Source organism: Lithobates pipiens, unplaced genomic scaffold, assembly GCF_037356315.1.
Source record: "Lithobates pipiens isolate NorthernLeopardFrog02 unplaced genomic scaffold, aLitPip1_a1.2 Scaffold_19, whole genome shotgun sequence".
In the NCBI taxonomy this organism is placed as follows: Eukaryota; Metazoa; Chordata; class Amphibia; order Anura; family Ranidae; genus Lithobates; species Lithobates pipiens.
Window position 1 is genome coordinate 283,868,950 of NW_027507764.1, and position 15,194 is coordinate 283,884,143.

General features: G+C 46.8%; 1 protein-coding gene across 5 annotated transcripts in view; it reads right to left on the reverse strand.

The window, feature by feature from the left end:
- The window catches only part of TGFBR1 (transforming growth factor beta receptor 1), a 458,152-nt gene that overhangs the window by 369,731 nt on the left and 73,227 nt on the right, over positions 1–15,194 (reverse strand). For 3 of the 5 annotated variants that reach the window (XM_077491981.1, XM_077491979.1, XM_077491980.1), the window contains one exon: positions 4,895–5,134. The exons of the other annotated variants lie outside the window; for them this stretch is intronic. In XM_077491981.1, coding sequence (XP_077348107.1) covers positions 4,895–5,134 — 240 coding nt within the window. The remainder of the gene's footprint in view (positions 1–4,894; positions 5,135–15,194) is intronic. 5 annotated transcript variants of the gene reach the window in all.

The following is a 15,194-nucleotide window of genomic DNA, read 5'->3' on the forward strand; positions in this document are numbered from 1 at the left end:
AAATGGGACGCCATGATGTGTGACATGAGAGACATGCTGACGACAGATGTTACTCATGCCATTCTGCCACACATGATGGACTTTCGCATATTGACTTGGGGCTGGGGAATGAAGCGCTAATGCAGCGGGTGAGGGACTCAGCATGAGCCGAATCTCTTATCAGATCACTCCATTCTGGGTACGGTTGGATGTCATGGTTGTGACAGCCCATTGTGAAAAGTGAATCCCTTTTGGCTGACCCTGTTCCAATCTCATGATTGGGTCACAGGTGCACTACGTTAGTTCCTGCAACTCAACAAGGGATCTGCTAGTGCAGCTGTAATATGGGATTTGCTCAAGAAATTTTGAGGGAACGCCTTATCAGAGAAATCACTGGCATAAACAAAGTTCCAGTATATGCAGCGCCTAGAGGCGATTCAGTTCGCATTGTGCGCTATATAAGTATTTCATTCATTCATATGGAAAGATGGAGTGTGGGATGAAATGAGAGCTAGAGAACAGGCATTGGTGGCCAACCCTTCCCAATCCAATCCTGACTCTTGGAATGAGGCAAAATCTCTGTATAACTCTGTTCTGCTGTTCGCAGTGGAGAAGAGAAGATACTTCCATCAGCAGAGCTACTTTGAGGAAGAGGAAAACACTGGCCACCTTCTGGCTCTTGTAGCCAGGGAGCAGCAGGAGTCCTAACAGTTAAGCTGTGCAGGCAGAGACACACACACTCAATTCTGATATTTTAAATGACTTTCATCGGTTCTATAAAGATTTATATACGTCTAAAACTTGCTATGCTCCACTGGACCTGGCCTTGTTCCTACAAGCTTGCCTTTTTCCCCAGCTGTCTGAGGCTGTTAGGGATATGCTAAACTCACCAATCACCCTAACAGAACTGACAGATGCCTTGGATGGGCTTCCGCATCACAAATCCCCTGGTTCGTACAACTTACTGGCGGAGATGTACTCCCGCTATGGTAAGGTCCTTTTACCCCCTTCTGCAGGCCCTGAGGCAGCTAAAAGGGGCTGCTTGCCTTATAGTATGCATAATTATAGTACTTCCCAAACGGGGCAAGGATAAACTTGTGCCAGATTCTAATTGTCTGGTCTCTTTATTTTATACCGATGTCAAGCTTCTGGCCCGAGTTTTGGCTACAAGATTTTCTCAGGTGATAGGCAAGCTAGTTCATCGAGATCAATCAGCTTTATTCCTACTCGCTCTATGGCCGAGAATATTCGGCAACTGTATATGAATCTACAGGTGCCAGTGGATAATCCTGGAGGGAGAGCCATTCTGTCACTGGATGCCACAAAGGCATTCGACAGTGTGGAGTGGTCCTACCTCCTGTAAATCATGGCAAGGTTCGGACTAGGGAGCCATTTTATCACATTGGTGAAGGTACTGTCCAAAGACATGCAGGTAGGTTAATTGGCTTCTGTCCAAAAAATTGGCCCTAGTATATGAATGGGGACCTTGGATTGTGGGCTCTTTGAGGGTAGGGACTGATGTGAGTGTGCAATGTACAGGGATAGGGACAATTGTAGATACTCACTCAGGTTGAACTGGATGGACTGGTGTCTTTATTCAACCTTACTAACTATGAAACTATGAAACTGTAGTCTAGTCCCAGAGCTAGACTCCGCATCAACAATAAATCTCTCGTCCCCATTTGGGTTGCACAGGGGCACTCGGCAGGGGTGCCCTTTGTCCCCATTGCTGTTCGCTCTGGTAGTAGAGCCTCTGGCCATCTTGATACGCATTGCGCCAGAGGTGGTCAGGTTTTGCAGGTCAGCTGAAGAACAAAATATCTCTTTATATACGGATGACGCTCTTTTACCTGGGTTACTCCTCTGTCTCTCTGCGTGCAGCGATGGGGATCATAACAGACTTCGGGGGCTTCACTGGCTTCACCTTAAAATGGCCCAAATCAACCTTAATGCCCATTGACCCACTGACAGTCTCTGCCAGCAGGAATGGATCAGATAGCCATAGCAAATAGCTTTAGATACCTGGGAGTGGTGTTGTCTCCGGATCCAGCCGAATACCTTCAGCTGAACCTGGGTCTACTATGGGATTGGCAGGAAGTTAAATGCTCCAGTTGGTGTAAACTTCCCGTCGGTGGTGGAACCGGTGAATCTAAAATGGTTTGGGCCCCCGCAGCCTTTGTACATTTTTCATAATTCACTTATGTGGATTTCGAACAAATGAATTAACTCACTGATGCGAGATTTGATATGGAAGGAGGTAGCTAGGATTAGCTTAACCACTCTACAGTATGGGAAGAACGGGGGGACTGGCAGTACGCCACCCCAAAATGTATTTTCTGGCTTCACAGCTTCAGCAGCTGGCGGGGTGGGAACGGGAGCCGCGTACAGACCAGGTGATGAATTTGGTGACTATCTGACCCTTTACTGAAGGCAACCTTCCACATGGAGCTGGACCTACCAAACATCCCGCATTAGGCCCCACTAGTGTCCTCCTCAGCAAAGTGTGGAGGGAATGTCAGAAGGCTTTCAAGATAAGGGGGCCCATTTTCCTTTACCCATATGTGGAATAACACTAAATATTTAGAGCTTCATGATCTGCAGGGGTTTACCTCATGGGGAGGTACTAAAAACTTTTTAAAAAAAACGTACGTCAGGAATACCAATTAGCCTCAAGGGTTTTTTTCAATATCAACTCAGGCATGCCCTGTGGGCACAGCAACAAACCTGCTCCCTCACAGTATCATCGCCACTGTTGGACGTCCTCTGGGCGGATGCCCAGAGAGGACCGATGGCCAAGATTTATGCATAATTATTGTCCTCGGTCCAAGATCATGCCTCCTTCAAAGGTCGAAGTAAGTGGGTGTAAGATATAGGGGATATAGACAGGGACCAATGTTACATGGCTTTAGAATCTAAACCTGCGGAATCTGTTTCAGCACCCCACAAATTGTCACAACTATTTATCCTGCATAGAGCCTATAGAACACCAATGCAATTATATAGGTGGGGGGAGAAGGGATTCCCCCTTATACCCAAAATGCAAAATACACCAAGGGGACTTTGTACATCTACTCCGGAGATGCCCGACGCTCCATGGGTATTGGGCAGAGGTATCCCAGTGTATTATAAAAAAATAGCAGGTGCATACAAATCTGTTAATCGTAATTTCCAAATAGTACCTCGTAGCACTGGTGCTGTGTGAAAAATTAATTCGCTCAACCTATCTTAGATAGGTTGAGTGAAATAATTTTTCACACAGCACCAGCGCTACGAGGTACTATTTATTTGGAAATTACGATTAACAGATTTGTATGCACTTGCTATTTTTTTATAATCATATATTTAAGTTGCAGCTAAAGATTTAGAGGGTTTGTTGTCAGCGCAGTGATGATACACTAAGTAGGCGGATAATGTGTGTATCCATTTGAAATATCCCAGTGTTTTGCTAGATTAGCTCCAACACCCATTCCATTGAACCCCCTGTGTACTTGCTAGGGGCCATTGATGTCGAAATGTATCCGAAAGTAATGTACTACACGATTACTAGGTTGATGTATTTAGCTAGAAAACTTATTGCACGACATTGGATTACATCTACGGTCCCCACTGGGAAACAATGGATTAGTTATGTTAACCCCTTACTTCTTAGAGAACACCTGGCATACAGCTGCAGGAAGTCAGTGGGAAAATTTAACCTTATTTGGCAACCGTGGCTGGAGGATCCTAGCCTAATGGTCAGACTTCTTATGAAGAGATTTACTGTTTGTGATGGGGGAAGGAGCGGGAAACACTGATTTGGTTATGTTTACAGTTATGTGCTGGACCCAGGAGGATCCGTTGGTTGAAGTAGTGACTAATTATGATTAGGTTATAAAGCGTCATAAGGGCTAGTTAGTGTTCGGGGTTGGGGGGGGGGGGGGGGGGGGTACAGAAATATTATCCTGTTATGATATAGTCTATGTCTGTAATGTTCCATTTAATCTACTGATATGATTGTATATACCACATGAGCAATGGATAAACAAACAAGCTTTGATTGGAAAAAAAATAAATAATAATATGTGACCCTGTCAGAGTATTAATATCCTAAAGACAAGAGTATAGCTAAAGATCTCAAGTCAACTCTTCAGCAGCCTATGTGTTCTACATACCCCCCCTTTTCCAGAACTGTAGCCTCTGTCTCTTAAGGATTTGACACTTCAGGAGAAAAAGGCATCCAACATGCCCATAATTAAATGATAAAGACACTGAAAGATGTTACAGTGCTGGAACCAGTGGAAGGGAGCAGACAAGGGCCACCAAGGAGACAAATTTAGCAGCAGAGCACCCTTTATTAAAAGTAGAACTATAGGCAATTTTTTTTCGTAATTTTGGGATAGAGCAAGGGAGGGTTATAACCCGTCAGATTTTTTTTATATTTTTTGCCATCTGTAGCCCACTGCAAAGATTTCGCTTCACTTCCTGTTTTCTAGTTAAACAGGAAGGGAGAGAAAATTCCTGTTAACGAAAGGAATTCATTGGGGACCCCCAGGTCACCAGAACTAGAGTCCCCATTGGAACATTTCCCCCCCTCTATTTTTCTGGGACAACCTTAAATTTGGGGATTTTTTTACTTTCAAAGAAAATGGTAAATAGGGCAAATGGAGGTGGTGAATCTCCTTAACGGAGGTACGGACATCAATAAAAACTGACAGGTGTTCTAATCTCTCTACTCTAGCCAAAACAAAGTTTTGCCTTTAATTATACTTTAAGATTTATTTTACCTCGATAGTGTCACTTAAAATTTCTCTAAGGTTAGGGGTCAGTGCATGGAGGGTCCTGTTTTTACTCTACTTCTACTTTTCAAACACTATACTACCAGTCCCGGGTTGTCAGCACAAAAACCTATTTCTAAACAGACATGCTTTGTAATTACCTGAACCAGATCCTGATGTGGTCATATCATATATTAAATCTTTAAGTGTTGTTCCCTCTGATATGAAGGGCCTGTCCATTGAAGGATCTTCCTCATTTGGAACACGATGATGGATAACCGTGCGATTGTGGCAAATATATAGAATGAACATCAGTAAAATGCAGATAAAACAAACAGGCCCAGCAATAATCGCTGCCAACTCCACCGGACTAAAAATAGTAAAAGGTTTCGTTGATGGAACTGTAAAAAGAACAAATACCACACCACAGTATTAAAATTTAGAACAACAAATCTTACATAAGCAATATTTGAATAAAAATAGTGTACAATGGTCTCAGTCTTTAACCACTTGCGCCCCGAAAGATTTTCTTGCGATACGGCGCGGTGTCGTATTAATGGACAACTGTATGGTCGTGTAACGCTGTACCCAAAACAGAAATTTATGTTCTTCAGCCCCCCCCCCCCCCCCCCAAAAAAAAAAAAAAAATAGCCCTGAGCTTTTGGTGGTATGTGATCACTTCTACAGTTTGTTTTAGCACTGAGAAAAAAAAAAAAAATACAAAACCGCGACAGTTTTGAAAATAAAATATTTATTTTGCTAATAAAAAAAAAAAAAAAAAAAAGGCTAATTTTTTTTATTTAGATAAAACATTACAAAAAAACACATAGAAAAAAAAAATTGCAAATATATTTTTTCCCCCACCACATTTCCTCTGTTCTCAGCTGCAGAAGAGGTGGGGGGAAGGAGAAACAGCAACAAACTGAACTTCCCAGTGAACGGCTGTGCAGCAGGGGCGTGTCAGGACAAGTCTGATCGTGGGAGGAGAGCTCACCGAGTTACCAGCATAGCTAGAGAACTGACCATGGTGTGCTCTCCTGCTTAATGGGGTCAGTTTTAAATAGGAATACCAGGTATATCACATAAAAGGAAGCAATACAAAGAACACAGGATACTTTATCATACAAGTACATGGTACAGCAGGCACATATCAGAAACATGAAGAGTTGGGGTAATAAACCCTTTAAAAATAGGCTTTTTTGTACTAACCGTAAAATCCTTTTCTCTGTAATTCACCGACTGACACAGCTCCTCTCTAACTAAATTGGTTCTATAGCCTGCCATTAGGAGAAACTAGGCAAAATTGTTACACAATACACAGAACTTTAATCCCACCCCATGGGGGCAGGCCCCGTGCTATCAACCCTTCCCACTGCTTTTAGCAGCTTCAGTACGTCAACAAGCAGTATAAACGTAGAAAAATTGAGGGGTGGGTGCTGTGTCGGTCTGTGAATTACAGAGAAAAGTATTTTACAGCGAGTACAAAAAAAAAAAAAAAAAAAATTATCGTATTTTCTCTTATATTCACCAACCGACACAGCTCCTCTAACTAAATGGGACGTCCCCAAGCAGTGCCAAACGAGGGGTGGGAGAAACAGCATTAAAAAACTTCATCCACCATGGCAAGTGGGAACTAGTGAAACTAAACCCACAAAAACAGTAGTGTGCAGAAAAACACCACTATATAACCGGGTATCCTCAACAGGAGTGATCCCCAAGACGGAAACATTGCGGAAGTATACAACAGTGCATTAACCAAAACAGTACTGCGTTTTTATTGAAAAACCAGGAAAAAAAAAACTCAATTGCAACTACACGGCCGCCTGCAAAACTTTGCGGCCAAAACAGGCATCAGCCGATGCACTGACGTCTACCTTGTAGAACTTGGTAAACATATGGACAGACGACCAGGTCGCTGCCTTACACAACTGAAGCGACAGACACTTGGTGTCGGAAGGCCCAAGAAGTTCCAATTGCTCTTGTAGAGTGGGATGTGACAGGAAAGGGAGGCATCTGCCCCTTTAAGGAATAGGCTTGGACTACAATCTGTCTGATCCACCTGGAAATGGTGGCCGACGAGAACGCCATGCCCTTCTTAGGACCAGCCACCAAAACGAACAGCGAGTCTGACTTCCGAAAGGAAGCTGTGGCAGACAAGTACACTTTGAGAGCCCTAACCACATCCAGAGCTTGAAGGGCCACCTCCTTGGGGTGCTTCGGCTTAGGAAACAATGATGGCAATACAATGTCCTCATTGATATGAATGGCCTAGACCACCTTAGGTAGAAAGGACGGTTGTGGACGCAACACCTTATCCCTGTGGATGACCAGATAAGGCGACTTGGAGGACAAGGCCACCAGTTCCGAAACCCTCCTGGCCGATGTGATGGCCACCAGAAAGACCACCTTCTGTGAAAGGGTCAGAGGAATCTCCCCGATATTCTCAAACAGCGGATGCACCGGAGGGACTACATGTCACACCCCCTGCACAAAAGGTACTCACTAATGAGTGAGACGCCAGGGGTCTTAGAAAAAAAAAAAAAAAAAAAAAAAAAAGACAACCAGAGCTGAAATCTGCCCCTTGATGGTGCTCAACACCACCAACCTCTGGTCTACACCTTGCTGAAGAAACAGCAGGATTCTGGATATAGAGAAGGAGCACGGATGCCACCCTTTCTCCTCACACATGGAGATGTAGGCCTTCCAAGTACGATGGTATATCTTCCGGGAAGAAGATTTCCGCGCCCTCAGCATAATTGGAATCACCGAGCCCAACAGACCCCTGTTCCTCAATACCTGGCTTTCAATAGCCAGGCCATTAAAGCCAGCGATGGTAAAGCAGGGTGAAGGATTGGACCTTGAGATTGGAGGTCCTTTCTCAACAGCAGTCACCAAGGAGTATCCGCCACCAGGCGCACCAGGTCTGTATACCAGGCACGCTGAGGCCAATCAGGATTACTGGAATCCCCTCGGCTTCCACTCTGCGAAACAGACGTGGCAACAGTTTCAGTGGAGCTGGTACTGATCCCACGGAGCCACCAGTGCGTCTGCCCGCGGATCTCTTGTCCTGGACACGAATCTCGGCACCTTCTGATTGAGCCGGGAGGCCAATAGATCCACATCTGGTGTGCCCCATTTCAGGCACAGCTGCCTGAATATCTCCGGAGGCAATGCCCATTCTCCTGGATCCAGCATCTGTCGACTCAGATAGTCCGCCTGCCAATTTCCCACCCCGGGATGTAAATGGCCGACAGGGCCGGTGTTCTGCCTAATAGAGTCCGCCCATCAAATGGTGTCCGCTCCGTACTGCGCATGCGCAGTATGGAGCAGACGAAGCTTCGGAAAATCTCCTTAGCTGAACGGCGCCTGCGCTGTGAGTGGAGGTGGTGGCCCCACCATCCAAGCGGACATAGGGTTGTGAATTTTAGAGGGCCCCTCGCGGGCGAGCTTCGCTCGCCACGCTTCGGGCTCGGCCTCGCTCCGCTCGGCTCTTTTTTATTCTAACTCCATGTCCACTTGGATAGTGGGGATAGAACCTCGACTCACGGGGCAGGCGCCGTTCATCCTCAGCAATTTTCGGAATCTGTGTTCCTGTGTACTGCACATGCGCAGTACGCAGGGGACACTATCTGATGGAGGACGCTATTTGACAAGACACCAGAACGTGTCGCTCTGCCCACCAAAGTATGTGAGCGACCTCCCGAGCAGCGGCTGAACTTCTTGTTCCCCCTTGGTGATTTATGTACGCCACAGCTGTGGCGTCGTCTGACTGTATCCTGGTCGGACGCCCTTGAAGACATGCCGACCATGTGTGGAGGCACAGCCCGATCGCTCTCAATTCGAGCAGATTGAGCAGCAACTTGGATTCCTCCATCGACCAGAGGCCCTGAGACGACCGATTCCCCATCACTCCACCCCAGACCAGGGAGTCCTCGACTGGCTGGCTCACCTGGATCTGCCGATCCAGGGACAATGGAGATTTGTCCCATTTCGTCAAGATCTCCTTCTGCAGGACTCGTGTGGAACTGGGCATAAGGTACTGCCTTGAAGGCAGCCACCATGATCCCCAGCACCCGCATGCAAAAGCGGAGTGATGACCACTTGCAGTTCAACAGCAGTTAGACAAATTGCTGACTCTCAGATCTACGGTCAGAGGGGAGAAAAACCCTCACTTCCCTGGAGACCAATAGTAACCCCAGATACTCCAGACAATGAGTCGCTACCACCACCGACTTCTTTAGGTTCAACAGCCACCCAAACGCTTGCAGGGTCTGCAAGGCGATCGCCGCATCCTCCTCCAACTCTGAGGCGGAAGAAGCTCTCATGAGGAGATTGTTTAGGTAACCCACGATTGAGATCCTGCGTTGTCTCAACAAATGCCAACACTGGAGCCAGTACTTTGCTAAAGACTCAGGGGGGCTGATGCCAGGCCAAAAGGGAAGAGCCACAAACTGGTAATGGGCATTCCCGACTGCCAAATGCAGAAACTTTTGATGCCGAAGGCATATGGGTATGTGCAAGTAGGCATCCTGAATGTCCAAGGATGCCAGGAAGTCCGCTTGATGGAGTGCAGCGACTACTGAGCGAACTGATTACATTCTGAACTTCTGCAATTTTACAAAGTGATTGAGGGCTTTCAAGTCCAAGATTGGACGTACCCCTTCCTTCTTGGGAACCACAGATTGGAGTAGAACCCCTGGAAGCATTCCGATTACGGAACTGGTACGATCAACACCTGATTCAGCAAGTCCCCCCCTGCCCCATACAGGGCTTCCCGGCGAACCGTGGACACTGGTATGCTGGAGGGGAAGAATCTGTGTGGCGGCCAAGAGAAACCATCTTGTAGCCTGTAGAAAACAAGTCGCAGACCCATTGGTCGGATAACCAGGAGGTCCAACGGGCTGCGAGATGTGGGTGGGGGCAGACCTTCATGCGGTAGCATGTTTGTTCGCAGGCTTGCAGTTCCAGGGACGCATCTGACCATCCGTGGGCATCCTGTTGGGCTGGGGTCGTTTTGCCCAAGCACCGGGTGGACGAAAAATCAGATTGTGAGTGGAAAAGGAGGGCCCTTGCCTGCGGAGTGGCTCCTTAGCCTTCCTGGCCTGTGGGAGTAGTGTATTCTTACCACCGTGGCATTTTTAATAATGTCATCCAACGAGGCTCCAAGGAGCCGGTTGCCAAGGAAGGGAAGAGCCGTCAGGGTCATCTTGGATGCCTGGTCAGCAAACCAGCATTTTAGGCAAATATGGCGCCTCAGCACCACAGCTGACACAGAGGATCTGGATAATATAGGGAGAATATACAGGGCCACGTCACAAACGTACTTAAGGCCATGCACTAGTCCAACTCCACGCAGACAGGGGAGGCATTCTGCGCTCCCAATTCACGGTGCAAAAGTTTTGCCCACTCAGTCCGTGTCTGCGACACCTGTGTGGATGCCAGTACAGGTCGCACAGCTGACACCACAACCGTAAACAAGGAATGAGCCAGTGCTTCAGCCTTCCTGTCCGTGGGATCCTTCAATACAGGAGTCCCCTCAACCGGGATCGTGGTTACTTGGGGGGTCCATGACCGGAGGAGCCGACCACTTTGAGAAGGCTTACCTCAAAAGGGGTAGCGCACTGCCAATCATCCTGACTGTCCAAATGGTCCTGGTCAGCCGCGTCCGATAGGTCAGAGCAGGGGTCTCCAGCCGCAGCAGGGCCCGAGTCTGCATCCGAGCTTTCCCTAGAGGACAGGGGGGGCAGGGGCCTCTTACGTGCACCTTTCCTGCCACGTGCCGCCTCTATCTTAGCAACATACGAGTCCAGAAACGCCATCAGGGTGTCCATGTGCACTGCACAAACGGCAGGTGACCCAGTTGCTATAGCTTGGATTTTGGGGGAAGAAATACCAGTTTCTGAAGCCATGCTGACCCTATCCTGTCTGCTACCTGCAAGGGGACTTAGGACAGTGAAGGTCCCACTCTCCTGTCGCCACATGGGGGGGTGCTTAGCGCTAGACTCACCACCCTGGGGTGTTCTGTGAATGCCAACAACAGTGCCTGTAGTCCCTAGGAGGTTCCAAGATGCAGAGAGGAGAAAAAAGTGGTCAGCAGCAGCTCTAACAGCAGTGCAACGGTCTGCAGAACAGCTTCAGCGTTCCACACAGAGCCATCCAGTGTCCCTCACACACAGGGAATACAGGAAGGGACAAGAGAAAGCACAGTGCAAGTTGTCACAAGAGGCCAGCAGTGAAGAAAGCATTTTGGCTTTCACAAAATGGCTGCCAATGTAATCCATAGGAATCCCAGGGAAAATGGCTGCTGAAGCTCCCCAGGGGAATCTATATCTTTCCCAAATCCAAGATGGCCACTGCAATGGCGCCATGAAGTGAAAAGAGCAAAATATAAAAAACTGCCTGCCGACACAGACATCCTCCACAAAACTGCCTTTTTTGGACCCCCAGACCTGGACCAGGACTGAACAGCAACCGCACAGAGCCCCACAGGTGAGAAACAGCGACACAGACAACCCCCTCAGAGGGGGGGGGAGGGGTGATAGGGACTTGGGAGAGAAGATAAGGAGGTGAGGTGACCCCCGAATCGACCCCCCAGGGTCCCCCCCATTCCATGGTAGCCAACTCCTGCGCAGTTACAGGGAAGGTTACTGGCCCGGTATACTGTGATCCAGTTATCAGTAGCCCCGGTCATCTGTATACCCTGGAACATTGAAGCTCACGACCACCTCTGGAGCACGAGGTATGTCCTGGCCTGCCAAGCCGTAGCTGCGGCCTGCTCACGCTCGATGGCCAGACTGCGGAGACTACAAGGATTTCATTAACTTAAATTTCGTTGATAGAAGATCTCAAGATCTCTCCTCTTGAGCACAAAGCAGCAAAAACATGGGCCGAGAGGCCCACAGGGTTTCCTAGGTCATTCTCCTTGCTAGGCAAAATAAAAAAACTGATGCTGCTAGGAGCAGTGGGAAGGGTTGATGGCACGGGGCCCGCCCCCATGGGGCGGGATTAAAGTTCTGTGTATTGTGTAACAATCTTGCCTAGTTTCTCCTAATGGCAGGCTATACAACCCATTTAGTTACAGAGGAGCTGTGTTGGTCAGTTAATATAAGAGAAAGTAGAACTATAGGCATGACTTTTTTGAGAGGGAAAATCTCCTTCATGGCGTCAAATCTCTCGCAACTGCCTTTAGGTATATTTTAAATTCAAACTAGCTTTTTTTTTAAATTTATTTATTCTTCAGCATTTTGTAGACAAGATAGACAGGTATACTTGTGTAAATCTTCAAAAATCAAGCCTCTTGGGTCCTAGACTGGGCACTGACCAAACCGAGACACTGACACTTCCGGCGCCAAGCCCCACTCCTTGTTGTACAAGTTGTATAATTTTGGTGGTCAGCAACAGGACTTACAGTTGAACTTCAGGTAGATTTAAAACAAATCTGAAAGCAGCTCTGTAAAACAAAAATAGGATTTCTGACTTGGGCCCCTTTCACACTGGGGCGTTTTGCCAGGCACTACAGCGCTAAAAATAGCGCCTGTATATTGCCTGAAAAAAAAATCTGGCCCCTTTCACACCAGTGTGAAAGCCGGAGGGCTTTCACACTGGAGCGGTGCACTAGCTAGACGGTGAAAAAAGTCCTGCTAGCCGCATCTTTGGAGCAGTGAAGGAGCGGTGTATTCACTGCTCCTACCCATTGAAATCAATGGGGCAGCGCGGCTATACCGCCGGCAAAGTGGCGCTTTGCAGGCGGTTTTAGCCCTTTCTCCCGCTAGCATACCACCACTAAAACGGCACTAAATATAGCACCACTTTACCACCAACGCCACTCCCGCCACTAGGGGACAAAGAAGGATATTCAGCCATATAAGGTTATGCAGCTACTTCTAAAAAAATTGGACAAATCTCAGCCAATTAGAGCTGTTAAAAATAGCCCCACATACCGCCCCCCCCCCCCCCTTTTTCTACTCACTCCCAGCAGTCTCAATTTTGTAGCAACCAACAGGAGGAGTGAACAGCAAAAGCAGAGGGTTGGGGCCAGTGAACTCCAAGAAAGTGATTTAACCGCTTGGCAACCGCCTAGCGCAAATCTACTGCAGCAGAATGGCACGTACAGGCAAACGTACTTGTACATTGCCCTTTAAGAGGCAGCCTGTGGGCGCGTGTCTGCAGCAAGCTCCGCGAGTCAGATCACGGGTCCCACAGACTATGTACGCAGGAGGGATGGGGAGATGCTAATGTAAACAAGCATGTCCCGCTTCTGCTTAGTGATACTGATCTCTGCTCCCTGTGATCAGGAGCGGTGATCAGCGACATGCAACATGTAGTTCCCCCACCCCACAGGACCCACTGAACCACTGCAGTGCCACCTAGTGGTTACTGTGTAAATTACACTGTCAGTGAAGGGGTTAATCAGTGCATTTGTATAGCACTGATTGCTGTATAAATGGCAATGGTACCAAAAATGTGTCAAAAATGTCCGATGTGTCCGCCATAATGTCACAGTCATGATAAAAAAAATATATATAATAATGATGCCATAAAATTATCCCCCATTTTGTGAACGCTATAACTTTTGTGCAAACCAAACGCTTATTTTGATTGATTTGTTACCACAAATATATAGAATAAATATCAGGCTAAACTGAGGGAAATTTTTTTTGGGGGGGGGGGGGGGGGGGGGAGAATATTATAGCAAAATGTAAAAAAACAATGCGTTTTTCTCAAAAATTGTCGCTCTTGTTTATAGTGCAAAAATAAAAACCGCAGGGGTGATCAAATACCACCAAAAGAAAGCTATTTGTGGGAGAAAAAAAAAAAAAAAAAAAAAAAAGTACTTTCCATTTTGTTTGGCAGAGCACGGCCATACAATTGTCAGTTAAAAGCGACAGATTGCAGATTCTTACCATTTGTTATTCTGAAGAAATCCCTGTGCATTTGTCTGTACAGACGTGGGAAAGGGAGTCTAATGGGAGTGGTTTCATAATTATCAATCAGCTGTGCACCTGCAGGGCTCTAATGAGTAAAGCTACTGGGCCTGCATCCCTTTAGCTCTGCATTCCTATTGAAAGTATCTCACCAAAAAAATGACATTTGTGTTGCAGGGGATGCCTGAAATCTGACTTGTACCTTAGTACAGACTTCTGGGGGGAGTTCTGAACATGTGTACAGAACACCACCAGGTAGCCATATTGCATTGCATTTTCAGAAAACTACAGAGCTGCAGATTAAAAAAGGCAAATATGATTTTTTGTCATACTTACCTCTAAAATCCTTTTCTTTGAATACATCACAGGACAGAGTTATGCTATTATTCCTTACTGGGAAATCCCAGAGCAATAGCCTTCAGGGGAGAGAGAGACACCCTGCCAAAAATTTACTCAAAATAGCCATCAGACCTTATACGGCAGCCTGTAGTACACTAAGGCCGAAAGCTGAATCCTGGGCTGCGCCAACATCCACCTGATAAAATCTAATGAACATATTCACTGAAGACCAGGTAGCAGCCTTACGAGTTGAAGCCACAGATATCTGATCACAAAAAACCCAGGAGATTCCCACACCCCTGGTAGAATGAGCTCACAATCTGAAGGGAGGAGCCATATGTTTCAGACCCAATGGGCAATGGAAGCTGCCCCTTCTTGGGTCCCTCTGGTAAAACTAAAAGAAGAAGGAGTTTGACCATCGGATCTCCGCTGATCTAGGCAAAAAAACTCTGACATCCAAGGAGTGCCATTGTCTCTACGGCCCAACAAGGCTGAGAGAAAAAAAAAAAAAAAAAAAAAAAAAAAAAAAAAAAAAAAGTGGTAAAACAGTGTCCTGATTTAAATGAAAGGGCGACACCACCTTTGACAAGGATGGAATAGGTCGTAACACCTCCCTGTTGTGGTGAAGTATGGTTCCCTGCACGAAAAGGCCGCAAATGTCGACACCCTTCTAGCCGAGGTGATGGCAAGACTGATGTAATCTCCTTGATAAACTCAAATGGTTGTTTCAGATGAACTTTTGGGCATCTCCACAGTAGATGGATTACATCACCATGATCCCTAGAACATCTGGTGCATGCAGAACTGTCACTCAGTCCCATCCTACACAGCCAAGCAGTCATAAAATGCACCCGAAGGACTATGTAAAGTTGGGATAAGCACTACCTTACATTGAGAGACCATGCCTGTACAGCCTGCTTAACTGCCTCCCACTGTTCTTCCTTGAATGTGCCCACGTCTCTCTCCCACTTGCTCATAACCCCAGTAGGGTAGCCCTGTAAGAATATGGAGGATAACAGAGTAGCAATTTGAAAAAAACCTTCGAGTTGAGACCTTGGCCATATAATTAAATATATGGGTCGGAAATTGTAACCACAGTTCCCCTTCAGATTGTGCCCTAATAGCGTGCTGCAACTGCAAGTATTAAAACCACATAGGGTTTGGTACATTGAATTTTTGTTGTAGTGCAGTAAAATAA